This window comes from Odontesthes bonariensis, chromosome 22 (genome assembly GCF_027942865.1).
Source record: "Odontesthes bonariensis isolate fOdoBon6 chromosome 22, fOdoBon6.hap1, whole genome shotgun sequence".
Lineage (NCBI taxonomy): Eukaryota > Metazoa > Chordata > Actinopteri > Atheriniformes > Atherinopsidae > Odontesthes > Odontesthes bonariensis.
The window spans coordinates 21666167-21681731 of NC_134527.1; the positions used below are offsets into that span (position 1 = coordinate 21666167).

At 39.6% G+C, this 15565-nt stretch overlaps 1 protein-coding gene across 2 annotated transcripts in view; it reads left to right on the top strand.

Moving 5' to 3' along the window:
* The window catches only part of LOC142373237 (synaptic vesicle glycoprotein 2C-like), a 63562-nt gene that overhangs the window by 38043 nt on the left and 9954 nt on the right, over positions 1-15565 (top strand). For both annotated transcript variants that reach the window (XM_075456403.1, XM_075456404.1), the window contains exons 5-9: positions 8106-8239; positions 11081-11170; positions 11256-11366; positions 11465-11553; positions 13781-13945. In XM_075456403.1, the coding sequence (XP_075312518.1) occupies positions 8106-8239; positions 11081-11170; positions 11256-11366; positions 11465-11553; positions 13781-13945 (589 nt within the window). The remainder of the gene's footprint in view (positions 1-8105; positions 8240-11080; positions 11171-11255; positions 11367-11464; positions 11554-13780; positions 13946-15565) is intronic.

Consider the following 15565-nt stretch of genomic DNA (forward strand, 5'->3'; position numbering starts at 1 on the left):
ATAGATACATAAAATAGTAGCAGAATAATGAAAAGAAAATGATTTAAAAGCAAAAGTGACCTGATCAGGATAATTAGAATTAACAGTTAGAACCATTTCAGTGAAGGACTGAAAGATCCACATCGATTTGTGTTTTATACATTGGTTCTGTTTTATTTAGGGAAATCTGTCACCTATTTATATCCAAAGATTTTCCTTCAGGCCATGTCACTACTGTATCCCATAAAGGACAAAAGAGTTAGTCGAGAGGTATTCAGTTGATTGCCATTAGCCTTTTGTGTCACTAGATGTTGGTACATTCTACACACTGGATCTTTAACATCTCTAAGATAGTTTTCTCACATCTGTAGGATGTGTCTACATGCTATTTAATATGATATACATTCTAGTTTAAAATATAACATTTAAGTAAAAGACAAATGATTTCAAATTGTTTTTAAATGAGCAAATGTGCCATGGGCAAGTTAATCTAAAATAACAGAAAGATATCAACTTCTTCAAAACGCTGCTGCGGGACATTTTACCATTTTTAAGCTCTCTAGTTGTTGGTACCTTGACTTTATAAAAGTGTAACAGTGGATGATTGTAGTACCTGTGTGAAATGATGGCAACAGCCTCCTATGCCTATTTTGTTCCAGAGACAAGAATAAAATCCATTACAAAAATCCAGTGGGAAGGACATAAAAGCATAAATGACCTTCTTCGGATAACCAAATGAGAGGAAAGAACTAAACAACAAAAGACTGCGTTGGTATTGTTATTTGATAATCAAATTAAAGCGTCAGACTTTCACATTTCAAGTGTATGGGCTTTTTAGTTTAACATTTCTATACGTGAAACCTGGACTGTATGCTTGACAAAAGGGGTAGTTGTGAGCTGTAATTGTCAGGTCAGGTAATTGAAACATGACCTGACATGGTCCACGGGGTACAGAGGCTGAACCAGCATTGTGAAAAGTAAGGGTAAAGTAAGCCGAAGCGGTGGTCCAGGCCATAAAGCTACTTCTACTCTCCTGCCAATGTGAAGCTCACACACTACCGTGACACATAACACTCAGGGAGCTTTTGGAAATATTTCTCCAGTTGTCGGGATCAGTTAAAAATCAATAGCCTCCAGGGGTGCAGACAACAAACAGACGGACGGTGGCTGTGAAGGTGGAAAACGGCAGCAGAAAAAACAAAGCATATGTCAGCCTTCACGATCAGGCACAGTAAACTGATCACAAAAATCGGTACACGGAGCTGCACGGGGGTGTATCAGACAGGCAGTAGAAAGAGTTTGGTCTTTTTTTTTTTTTTTAGCATGACTAAAATTGTGCAGGAGCAACATGCTGTGATCTTCACACTGCATATGATATGCATAATACACATTTTGCTGATTCCATGGATGTTTATGAGGCCTTAAAAATGGAATAGATACAATTTTGGCTCATTTAGCAAATCCCATATTGTATACAGAGTGTGCGCTGAAGAATAACAGAGCAGGGAGGAGGTGTGTGTCATAACATCGGGAAAAAAAAAAGATTAAAGTGAAATCAATCTGCTGCGGAGGCACGAGAATGAGGAAAGAAAGGCAGAGAAAGAGATTAGGAGGAGAAGAGGTGGAGAGTTCACTTGATTTATGTGGCCTGTGTTGGGGGATAATCGAAAGGTGAAGGGATACAGCAGAGAGCTAAAGGGAGGCAGAGACAGCAAAGGGAGAGATGGCGTAAAAGAGGAGGGGGAGAATAGGCGATGCTTTTTTTTTCCCCCATTTTCAGGGCGATGCTGATCAGATATAATGAAGTCTGCTCCTGGACACCGTCTCCTCTGGCCTGTGAGTCTGTGGCTCTATAGATGTGTAGACACCAGGTTGATTAAGCACCACTACTGGGGGTTTTCTTATCTGGGGTGAGGAAACAATGTCTCTTTAACATGTTAGAAAAAACTAGTTCAGGTAATTAATTCCTCTCTTTGGCCATGAAAGACCAATGAAGAGAACATTACATACAAAGCAGGAATAAACCTTCCATCAGAGAGAGACAGAGGCAGCAGTGTACGTCCACCCATCTGTTACAGCTGAAGACAAACTGGTGGGCCCAACCCTTTTTCAGTTCCATGTCATCACAAACTGACACTTGGTCAGGAGCCCACTGCATTGGTTTTGAACACAAAATGTACCCCCGAACAGTGACGTATGGACATTTAGGGTTTCCTTGGCTGGTAGCATGATAACATGTTACCATGACAACGTGGAAAACAAAGTAATACAGCCGTATTGAGCGAAGGACATCAAAATAACAAAATAAAAGGAAGAAAAGCTGCCTCAAGCTCGAACTTGAATCTCTGTCCTCTCCTCCAACCAGTTAGTTTTTGGTAAGTGTCACATGAAGTTTTTTTGTGCATCACATATGGTTATTGATAAAAATGAATCCATAGAGCACTTCCCCAGTGGTTCAGAAAGTGAGGATAAATGGGTAGCCCATGCATTGAAAACAGACTTGACCGTCTCTTAACCAGCTGCTTCGGTTAAAAAGTCAGTCAGTAATAAAACAAACATTTTTTTTCTTTCTGTAGCTATATTATTTCATGCTGGACAACAACAGGAGTTTTTTTTTTCACACACCATAACATGATTATGTCAAGATTAAGATTTGTCAAAAAAATAAATAAAAACGATTTAAATTTCCATTAAATATTCTCATATTTTTGTTAAAATGTTGTAATATTGGAGTCAAATATGTTTTCTTTTTTCTTCTCTGCACAGTAAACACCAATGCATAATTTTCAAATATAATGCTTTTAATGTAAAACAGGAGCAGTACGAAATGAATAAATATGAAAACTACAAGGTAACGACAAACAATCTCTTAAAAAACGTAATCTATTCATGTCATATGACGTGACATTGTCTTACAGTCCACTTTAAGATAATTACAATCCAATTCATTATAATGCAGTCATAATACAGTCAAATCCAATTAATTAAATTCCAAATTAGTCCAAGTTATATAAAGCCAATCATAAAAACATTTTTTTTTTTTTTTTAAAAAGCTGCCTATCTAAGGTAACTAACACAATGCATAGAAACTTCTCTTCAATCCAATCTCCCATCCTGAGCGTGCACAAGGCGGCAGTGGAAAGAATAAAACTCCCTTTTAACAGGAAGAAACCTGTGGCAGAACCAGACTCCGGAAGGGTGGCTATCTGCCTCAACCAGCTGGGGGTTGAGAGGACAGAAAAGAGGGGGCAACAAGCACCACAACACCAGACCACAGATACCTGCTGAGAGAGAGAAACACAAGTTAATGACAACAATACTGTCAGATGCACATGGAGAGGGAGGAGAGGTGCATCATGGGAGGTCCCCCAGCAGTCTGGGTCTATAGCGGCCTAACTATGGGGCGTTTCACCCCTAATAAGCTTTATGAAAAACATTTTTTCTTTTTTTAAGCCTAATCTTAAAGGTAGAGAGGGTGTCTGCTTCCTGAACCCAAACTGGCAGCTGGTTCCACAGAGAGGAGCCTGATAACTGAAGGCTCTGCCTCCCATTCTACTTTTTGAAACTCTGGGAACCACGAGTAAACCTGCAGCCGGAGAGCGAAGTGCTCTGTTGAGAAAATACCCAACTATGAGATCTTTAAGATATGATGGAGCTCGGTCATTAAGAACTTTGTATGTGAGGAGAAGAATGTTAAATTCTATTCTGGATTTGACAGAGATCCGATGAAGAGAAGCTAAAACTGGAGAAATATGATCTCTCCTGTTAGTTCTCATCAGAACTCTGGCTGCAGCATTTTGGATCAGCTGGAGGCTTTGAGAGAATTTGTGGGACAGTCCAATAATAACGAATTACAGTAGTCCAATCTTGAAGTAACAAATGCATGGAGCAGTTTTTCTGCATCGCTCTGAGACAGGATGTTCCTGATTTTGGCAACGTTACGAATGTGAAAGAAGGCGGTCCTGGAAACAGGTTTTATATGCGATTCAAAGAACAGATTCTGGACAAAAATGTCTCCAAGGTTACTCACTGTAGCACTAGAATCCAAGGAAATGCCATCTAGATTGACTATATAACTAGATGTTTTTTTGTCATGAAGCGCTCAGGTCCAAAGGAAAGAGTTTAGTGTGAATTTAGAATGAATAGTGTGAATCTTTGGCCGTATCATGAACAAAAGCCACTTGGGCACACTTTGGGAGAAGCACAGTCTCTTGTAACTTCAAAAAGTAAAGACAATTTATGATTTAGTTACCACAAAAAGTACCAGTCAAAGAAAAGTAAGAGAGTTTATTCAAAAGTTTAGATTGAAACACTTCAAAGTCTGCACATCATGTTTCAAACAGGCCAAAAAATATCTACATGCATCATGTTAAGACTGCATGTGATGTACCCAAGCCCATAAGCCTCCATCTTAAAAAAAGCCACAAACTTTATTCGTGTGAGTGACCGTAAGAACGCCTGCAGGGGCTCATAATTGAGGTCAATTGATCAGACGCCAGTGTTTTAACACATTTCTTCTTCAAGATGCAGTGGAGTGTGGGTAATAGGTTCCGCCGCAGTGCTCTCCGCATTGACTGGTGGACAAAGGCCAGATAAGTGTGTGTGTGTGTGTTAGAGAGAGTGCCACTTTGTCTTTCTATAAGATATTTAACCTCTAACAGAGAAAACAGGCTAGTTTTAACGAACAAAATGCTTGTAGCCCGCTGTGTCCAGCTTTACCTGCAACGTGTGTGATGCAGTGACGGATGTAAGTCGTGCTTTGACAATGTCTTTTCTCTGTGTGATTCTGTGTGTGTGTGTGATCATGAACACATCTATGATTTAAATTTCATGTCCAAACATGAACAATGACCAAGGACAGTGTGCGTGTTTGTGCGTGTGTGCTGAATGTGTGTTTTAGCGGCGCTCACTTCCTGTAGAGTGGGGACATAAATCTCGCTGACTGTCTGAATCAGTCAGCCATCCTCTCCAGTCCATTATAGCTGTAATCCCCCTAATGAGGTTTGTACTCATACAGGCTCGAGCAGCCCCACAGGCCTCACATACACTCACACCAAATTCAGCTTCTTTACTAACACACCGCGTCGATGCTGATTCTTTGATACGCACCATATGAATAGAGTTCAGACTCGATTGTCCCCGACTATTCTCTCACAAACTGTTGGTGAACAATATGCTGTATTTTTTTTGGAACCAAGCAGATACACGAGTTTGATTTTGACCGTAAAAGTTTCTCCTTTAAATGGAGCAAATACTGAACACAAGGCTATTGAAAACAATAGCCTGTAGGGAAAAATTGAGCCAGTAAAATAGTGAGCGTACAAACAGCATTAAGACACTGACCCCAGAACATCTCTGGTTCCTTTCGACTCCCATTCAAAAATCTTTAGCTTTTCTCATAAATTTATCCCACTATTTATTATGGTATGATTAGTGAGATACCAGTAGCGGCTCGTGGTCTGGAAAATAGGCGGGGCAGATGATCTGTGTTATCAAAATGCAAGCTTTTATGGAGCATACGCAATAGGCCAATAGTCTATGCAACCACTCGCATAAAAGTTTGCCATACAACAAACACAAAAGCCACGTGAAAATGAGCGAAGAGAAAGTTTGTGAAAGGAATTAATACTGCCTACGTTTCAATTAGAGGGAAACTTGTCGCAAAGCATTGCATGGCTAATTTCATGGCACAATTCAGATGCGCCTTGCTGGACTCGTGTTTTTTTGCCTTTTTCGAAAAATGCTTCATGTCACACACACCGACAGTGCTCCAACCTAAGCTAGCAGACAAGTAACCTACTGTACATGTACGAAGCTGTCAACACATTGTTTACTGTCTCAACATTGCTTTGCTCATCAAGCTAGGATATTTCATTAAATCACTCCCAGTTTCCCATTTTGCAAAGACTTCGTTCACAATCACTTAAACTTTGTAAGATAGCAACTATAAAGTAAAATCTTTACCTACCACAAACGTGAATCCGGATTAAACAGCCAATATCCTTCATCAAATCCGACATAGTTATCCGTTTTATCCAACAAGTTTGTAGGGGAATTTGGCGGCACTGAAGTTTCCACTGGCTAGATGGGCGGAGTAATATTTCTTAAACCCTTTGAGTCCTTTCCATGTCCAGGGCAGATCATACACCTGCCCCAGTAGCATCTATACAGGTGCGCTAAATGTTACATGATATTATGCTACGTAGGGGCCTACAGTGATTCTGATTGGTAGAATGTGCTCGAGAGTTCTAAGAAGGGGCGGCGGGGCCGGGCTTAGCTGAGGGCAGACCAGGCATCTGCCCTGGCCAGTGGCCATAGATCTAACGTTAAGCAGCCACACTGGAGGTAGGCTATATTTCAGCGAAAATAAAAACAGATTCCACTCGCAAAGTCCGTCACAAGCCACAATATGGTGTAATACGATTCCCACTGTGATTGAAGTTGAAATGAATATTTTATCTATAATTTATAATTATCTATATTTTATCTATAAAAGAAAGGTTGGGGTGTGGAAGGCGGGGCTCTGCCCATCCTGCCCAAATACAGCGGCCGCGGCTGCTAGATACACTCATGAGCATATTTTTTTAATCCACTTTTGGGAATCTTTCAGAGCATTATTTAGCTCTGATATATATTTTTTTATCGTCTCCATGCTTAAAGTTCTTGAAACTTAAATAAAAAGGTACAAAGTGGATCTACTGTACTACAAAATGCTGCAGAGATTTAAAGAATCAGTTTCCCAGCTGTTTTTCACTGCAACATATAATTTAAGCATTTAAACACTGATGGCTTTTTTTTTTATGTTTGCTGTCATTCACTATATAGAAATATAGTTACATTCATTGAGTTTCAACAGGTTGAATGTCTATTGTGCATTCAGTCATGTGTTTTTAATTTAGCCGTCAGCAGATTCACAATTTAAAAAAGTCCAAAAATGGAAAAATGTATTTACTTGCTCTCTTGCTGCTACTGCGCTACTTGTACCAATTAGATGAGAATTCTGAGTTTTGCTTTACTTCTGTGACCTACTATGTTTTGAGTAGTGTGTATGCATGTTGCCAAATCCAAGAAAAACAGAATGGCGGTCACATCCTTCAGCGAGCCTGAGAGTCTCCACCTCCTCCCAAAGTCTGAAAAACTCATGGGTACTACACTAATGAGGCGTTCAGGCACTCCTCACCGGCTTGTACAGTAAAAAATTAAAAAAAACTGCAGAAGATGTTTGTAGTTAAAAATTCACCCTATGTTGCCATCAGCGGGCACATGCTGATGATAAAAGGGCTCAAATAATGTTAGTTTTGTGAGACAGAGTCCATGTTATCAGTTGTTATGTTAAGCTTCGATACATGATGGAAAACTGCCATACAATGTTGCATTATGACACTCGAGATTTCTGTTTATTAAAACAAAAAAACGGACTAATGAAAGATGAGTGTATGCCTGGCAAAGACAGTCAAAGAGGATCACGCGATTGTGCAATAGAAAAGCCTGCAAAGAATCGTTCTGTTATATCCTTGAATACTGGCAAACTTTACAGGATTGTCTTAATCTTCACACTCCACTGGCTGTTCAACCTGTTGCATGTTGTAACACCCAAACAATCACCTCACGGTCATTCTGTTTACTGATTAATAATCTAATTTAATAATCTTACTGTCAATCTGGAGACATTAGACAACTGTCCTGAAACGGGAAATCAAACACCACAGGAGTCCCCTAAAGCAACGCCTAAAAGGCAATTACAAGAAAGCAGCTAAGAAGAATACATTTTTTTTTTCTTTTCATTCCTATAACGGTTAATAAATAGTGAGAAAAAGACAAAGAAGAAACACTCTATGTGCTGAGTGTGTGCAGTGACACGAGGGAAGTGGTTGACTTAAAGGTTAATTAATATCAGTGTGTGGCAGAGAAACGCTACACGTTTGTCCATTAGTAATAGACTGAATCGTAAACCTTCAATTTGTTCAAGCTTGAACGAATACAAAAGAAACTGCCCAATTCAATTTTTGTGTTTGTTTCAATTTTCATGATTTTCACATTACAGGTTGCATCTGGTGACCTGGTCAAGCACCTAATTGTTTCTGACTGACATTTGTGTCCCTCTCTGTGACTCATTCTGTGCGCAGGATGGAGTTTCAGCATGGGATCGGCCTACCAGTTCCACAGTTGGCGAGTGTTTGTGGTGGTGTGTGCTCTGCCGTGCGTCTCTGCAGTCGTAGCTCTCACTTTTATGCCCGAGAGCCCCCGCTTCTTTCTGGAGGTAAAACAGAGAAGGAGTGTATTGTTTTACGGCCACCACTTTCATTTTTTCCTAAAAGAAAGACGAGGTGATTTTCTATGTGTGAGCCATTCTCATAAAGACCAAAACAATCATGGTCCAATGCTGCAAACACATATACGGTCTGTGTAGCCAGGGCCTTTTTCCCTTCATTTTTCTGCATTACGGACCTCCATTGTTGAAGTGCAAAGCTGTGCACTGTAACAGTGAGTTTCAATAAAACAACCTCTAAAAATAATCAACCTCATCTTGTTATAATACAGATTTAATAATCATTGCTACTCAACAATGTCAAATCATCTGTTAAATACAATTTTCAAACGAGTATTGTTGTACTGTTCTGCTTAAATCAACAAATTCAGAAACGTGTAACTTATACACAACCTCATGTGAATCTACAGTAGCCTAAGTTGCAATTTCAAACGAATGAAAAACTAACAGAGATGTGACCGTGCTTGTTATAATTTCCAACTTTTTCTGATAATTGATAAATGATCCGTCAAACTATAGATGCGTTGCGCATAAAGCAACTTACAGCCAATTCTGAATACTTTCAAAGGTGCTAATTTATGAAAAAACACAAGCATATATGGAGCAAAAGAAAGAAAAAAAAACTGTCAACCATGCAGACATCCCATTCTGCTGGGGAATTGAAGAAGACATCAGACACAGTTCCTTATATAGGACTGGTGTACAGGAGCACCTGTAACAGCTGAGCCACGGCCACCCCAATCTATGTGCTAAACTGTTTCGCAGGCCTTTTTGTATAATCCACATTCTGGGTGCAACACACCTCTATTGCTATTGGGCTCAGCACCTGTCCATATGCTGCCATAATGAATGCCTCAACGCTGTCTTCCAGACCAGCCTTTACTCACATATCACAAGACAGTCATGTTATAGGCAAGGCAAGGCATTTTTATTTATAGAGCACAATTCATACACAGGGCAATTCAAAGTGCTTTACAGCTACATAAAATCACAAGAAGGCACTAAAATCATTAAAAAAAAAAATATATATATATATATATATATATATATATATATTTAAATATATATATTAAAAACCCATTAAAATAATCATTAATTAAAAAGTGAAGAGTGCAGATAAAATACTTTCAGGTGTCATATCATGCACAGCTAAACAGAACTGTTTCTAGCCTGGATTTAACTCATTGGCTGCCATTGACGTCTATAGACGTCAATTTAAATACAACCGTTGACTGCCAAAGACGTCTATAGACGTCAATTGCGTTTTTTAACGGAGCGGGCTGGGGAACAATCTAGCGGAGTTTTTCACTAAATCTTAGGCTTGTAAACACTAAACAGAGAATATACTGGCAAAATTACCCGCAAGGTGGCAGCAGTGCCACTTTGCACACAAAAAAAATAAGCGTGTTTTCTCCGGTTTTTTTTTGGTCAAAAACAGCTGTTTTTGGTGAAACCAACCTATGTTCTACTGTCTATTACTAAAGGACTGAAAATGGTAGAAACAAACTTTTTTTTCCTGATGAAAGAAGAGAGTCTACTCTTTCTTTTGGTAATTTCGGTGTGTACATAGTCATAAGACACACTTTTCTGTGGGTCTTGGAAAATCAGTCAAAATACTGTAAAACACTTGGCAGTATGGGTCTCTCTGCACTGAAAATGGCTGGCAGCCAATGAGTTAAACATTGTCAGAGATGAGGCCTGTCTCACATCTTCTGGAAGGCTGTTCCAGATTTTAGGAGCATAAAACTGAAACGCAGCCTCACCTTGTTTAGTCCTGACTCTGGGCACCAGCAGGAGACCCCTCCCTGAGGTTCTCAGAACCTGAGTTGGTTCAAATGGCTCTAACATGTCAGAGATGTACTTTGGCGCTTGACCATGAAGAGACTTGTTCTATAAACAAACATCAACAACCCCAGTTCTAGTCCTTCTTGTCTTTAGTCTGGAGGAAGCGATGTCTATGATTTCCAAAAAAGAATTTCAAATTTTGACTCATCTGACCACAGAACAGTTTCCCACTGTGCCTCAGTTTATTTAAATGAGCTTTTGATCCAGAGAAGACGGCAGTGTTTCTGGATCATGTTCACATATGAGATGATCACAGACGATGATTTCTAGACGTGTTCCTGAGTCCATGCAATTATTTCTATGACAGAATCATGTCTGTTTTTAAAGCAGAGCTGCTTGCTGCTCTTTTAAGGGTACTATTTATTGTAGATGATGGGATATTCAAAGCCTTGATGATACCCTGATGTTTTTCTTGATTTGAAACTGACATTAATTGTGCAGTGATTTGAATAAAGAATTAGATTGATGTTATTAGTTTAAAGTAAAGAAGAACAAACAGTCCACAACGCCTCCAGTGTGCAATACTGGTGTGCTGTGTTCAGAGAAGGACTCACTGTCATCAAGCTCTTATGTAATATTGAAAAATTCAAATGAAAATATATGAAAATTAATTGGGATTGGTTCCACCCCCACCATGGCCCTGAATTGGATTAAGCAGGTGTAGGAAATTGATGGATGGATATGTATAAATCAGAATAGTCAGAATAGGTGTACTGAATGTTTTACATAGTGAATGTTAACTGTTTTTTATTATGTAACCACACATATTCTACTGTGAAATCTAAAAGTAATGCACTCACTGAGAGGTGGTACAGTTCAGAATGATTTTAACAATATTCTACAGAGGTGTAAAGAGTATAAACACAAAAAGCTAGACTAGCTGACTTGGTCTGACCACAAAAGGCATGAATTCTGGGATCATGATGCGGATACGTGATGAAACAATTCAATATGTGTAAAAAAGTGTTCAACTTTATCATCCGTTAGACGGGTAAGCACGACGAGGCCTGGATGGTGCTCAAACAAATCCATGACACTAACATGCGTGCCCGAGGAGAGCCTGAGAGAGTGTTCACTGTGAGTAAACGCCGGCCGCTGCTCTACATCCATCCCACTGCTGCAGTGCCATCAGCAGGTGACAGATCAGTGTCTCCCCCTGCAGGTGAACAGAATTAAAGTCCCCAAACAGCTGGACGAGCTGGTGGAGATGCAGAATGAGTCGGCCAACCCGGCAGTCAAAGTCCTCTACAAGATCAAGGCTGAACTCAGAGGAGTATGATGCTGCTTTACATTAGTAGTTGCTCCCATGATAGTTTTTTTTTTAACTGTTTTTTTTTTAGTCCAGTAAACTTCTTTTTCCTTTTCCAACAGATCTGGTTGACTTTTATGAGATGTTTCAACCATCCAGTGAAAGATAACACTATAAAACTGGCTGTAGTCTGGTTTACTTTGTCTTTTGGGTAAGTAATTATCTTTATGTCCCCTCAAGCTCTTCTTCTACACTTTATTCCATTATTAGATGCTTAGATCATGTTTGATAATGCTGTCTATTGCACTGGATGATACTTGACTGATCACTACTTGCCATCTTAATGACATCTTCTATAAAGATCCTCTTTATCAATGTTTACAAGTTAGACTAGATTTCATTTTACTTTATGTTAAATCTTGATTACTCTCAGCTCTAATGGTTTCCCATTGATTGATGCTAGTTTTTCTGCTCCGTTTCCCAATGAGAACCTATATGTTTTTTTTTTTTTAACTTAGCTGGAGTGGTTCTGTTTGATTCTAATTAGATTTTGAATTCAAAATCAGTTCATTGGGGCTTGTTTTTGTTTCACCACATTTGTCCATGCGTATGTATTTGGGCCTTGTCCTAAACTCAAATGCAACTCTTAAAAATTCAGTCTTTGGTTTGCAGTCATAGATTGTATGAATATACTTTATCCAAGTGACCAGCTGTCTTAAAGCCTTTCTGAAACATTTTGTCAGAGCAGTCAAGATGTCTTTGCGCTCCTTCTCAGTGTGAAATTCCACAGAAGTTCTCCAATGTTAAAATGGACAGTAATAGTCAATGCAAGTCTTTTTACAAGCACAAGCAAATTTGCTGAATGCGATGGTTCTGGCTGTCTTAATTTCACTGTGAAATTTCAAATCCTAGTTGGACTTGATGCCAACAAACATTCACATATGACTTAACAAGAGCTCACTGCCTTAAGGCTAATTCAAAGTCGGAAAATATTGTGTGCTATCCATCCTTCTGTTTTCTCTAGTTCACTTGAGATTTAAGGATTTGATGAAAACATGGAATATCATAAACAGATAAAACCCAAAGTTTTCTTCTCATCAGTGGCTCAAACACTCAGAGGCAAGTAGGTAGGCAAATGACCAAGATGAGGCTAAAAAACTGGGGCAAATGGTGTGTAACAGGTAAAGATCATGCACAAGAAAAGCGCAAACTGTCCCGTGTTGGTGGTGGCGAAGAAGGAGGACCCACATGCAGACACAGACCGAGAGCCAGGAGGCAAAAGAAAGGAAACTATTTATTTTAAAACTAAGGCACGGCAAAGCCGGAAATACATCAAACTAAAACATGGAAACCAGGAGTTTAAATACAGAGGAGGGTGATTGGTGAGTGAAGACAGCTGAGGGGAAAAAACACAAGTGAAGAAGGTAGAGCTGATAACCGGACTGAAGAGAGACTCATGAGGAAACAAGTGAGGAAGTGAACCCTAACAAGAAACAGAATAGAAATACCCAACATGGAAAAACAAACACCAAAGCAACACCGATCGTGACACAAACACGGGCCGAACAGAGAATTGGGGACGTACAGGAAAGTCATGGGAATAAAATGCACCTTGATAAAAGCAGCAGTTTCAGCGAGGTTATTTGCAGAAGATCAATTAATCAAGTGCTTTAATCTGATTCATAGCACCTGGCTGCTACTTACCCTCTTAATTCCTATGCCAGCCATTAGGGTGCACTTAGTATTGCACGTGCAGCTTCTGCATTTTGGCTTAGTGTTTGTCAAGTGAATAAAGACTTGTTGTAATAGGTGAGTTGTTTAAGTGAGGTTGTATTTACCTCATTTTAGGAGCTGGAAAGGAACAGATGTTGATTTTATATCCCGTTATGCAAACCTCAGAATTTGAGAAGGGAGTGCTTTTTGACATGACTGTAACGAGGAAGGCTGATGAACTCTATATGTGAAGAAAGGCCAAGGCAGGAAACTGCAAACACAAGCATAAAAGCATAAACATAGACTTCAAAATCAAACAGAGTGCTCAATAAAAATCACATCGTGATTATTTAATTCATAGGAATCCAATTTGAATGCCTCCATGATTACTTACTGTTTGATACTGTAAATAATGTCAAGTGTCCTTGTTATATTTTACAAACGAGTACATACTCATTAGGTGCCTGAGATCGTACTAAAGATGCAGATTTAAATTGTTACAGATAGTTGAAAAAACCTCGCTGTTCTAGTCGGGGAAGAGCAAAGACACGCAGCAACAATATAAGCAGTAGAGTGCAACTGCAAATATACAACCAGTTAAAATCCCAGCATCGTCCCTCGTCATGGTTATGAATTCAAAGTGACCAGTGTCGCCTGCATTAGGGGAACCTCTGATATGGGCCACGTGTGACACGCATTACGACAGAAGCTGTTACTGTCTTCAGGTACTACGGGCTATCAGTGTGGTTCCCGGATGTCATCAAGCACCTTCAGGCCGACGACTACGCCTCCAGAGTCAAGATGCACAACAACGAGCGCATTGAATTCTTCACCTTCAACTTCACCCTGGAGAATCAGATCCACAGAAATGGAGTCTTTCATAATGACAGGTAAAACAGGCCGAGAGCAGCATCTGTTTGTGTGTAAATATTTTCTAGAGCTCCCCAGTTTTTCCCAGACAGAGAAGGGGGTTAAAACCAGCCGCAGCGTAACACACTGTGTGATTCGAACTGGTGAGCCTTCTTGGCACAGTGTTGTAGTGAAAGTTGCTTGTCCCATAGTGGGATAACAGTATCGTTTGTCATTCCCACAAACAAGCACTGCAGGTTATATTAATCCTGCCTCCTTTATCTCCTCCGCCACCAGGAAATTAAAAGGCTTATCTCTCTTATTCCTTCTCTTTGTCACACAAACAAACACACACTCACACACACACACACACACACACACACACACACACACACACACACACACACACACACACACACACACACACACACATCAGTTCCTCTTCCTCCTGCTTTGAGTCTCACATACACAAAGGCAAGAGAGAAGACACTTTATTATGCTGCTTTTATTTTTGCACTCTCACTGGAGACCATTTACTGATAGAATAAATCAAGACCAATACAATGATACTTGGTGGAGTAACAGATTTTGATAGAGTTATATTTGAAGCCCTGTCACGTCAGACATGCAGTGGTGAAAAACTTGAATATCTTCCACTTAATTAAACTAAGCACTAGTTAAACAAAATGACTAACACTGACCAGTCATCTTTATTTATAAAGCTTGTTGAAAAACGGCCATAGATAACCAAATTGCTGCACACGGCATTAAGGCACAACAATGGCAGAACAAACGGTAAAAAGCAAATTAATAAGACAGCAATGTTTGAAAGTGTGCAAAAGCTGACGAAGAAAAAAGTGTAGAAAAGAAATTTATAACAAAAATATTCAAGATCAAAGATGTTGCATGCAATCAAAATATCAACAGAAAAATATCTTTAGATCTTGTGTATTGTTGATGGGACATTGACAGTGGAAGGCTGTTCCAAAGCTTTGAAGAGGCCACGACAAAGGCACAACATTTCTTCTCTGATTAATCTTGAACAATGATCAGGTTAAAGCAATTATTCTGAGGATCTAAGAGGTCTGGAGGAAGAATAAGGGCAGAGAAGTTCAGAGGTGTGCATTAAAAAAAGAATCTAATCCACTCTGTATCTTATAGCAAACCTGTTGCAAGTGCTGTGGTAATGTCGTCCCTTTTTTCTGGTTGCCGTTGGAAGCTACAGATGAGACTTCATTGAGACAGGCTGGATACAAAGTTTGCAAAAGTTTAACTCTGGTTGGGATTTCTCTGCCTTTAGGCAGCACTGCAGGAACACTTCTGAAAATCATTGTTAGTGAACACAGTTAACCAACCAGTTGACGTCTCTTTCAGGGAGCGCCTTGCTTATTTCAGCAAGCTAGATCTGCAATCAGCCGGGGTCTCTGTCCTTAGACTTTTTCCCAGATTCCTTCAATCTTTTTAGCGTATTTCATAAAAAGTCATGTAAAATTTTTCAATGAAATATCCTTATGAACTGATCAATGATTCTCTGATGGAGTTTAGCGCAAAGTGGTAAGCCAAGACCTATCCTTGCTTGGAAAAATCAAGCTTTTGGTGGACAATTCCTTTAAACCACTGGCGTTGCCAGGAAGAAGACATTGGGTGTGCCCCAGTAAATA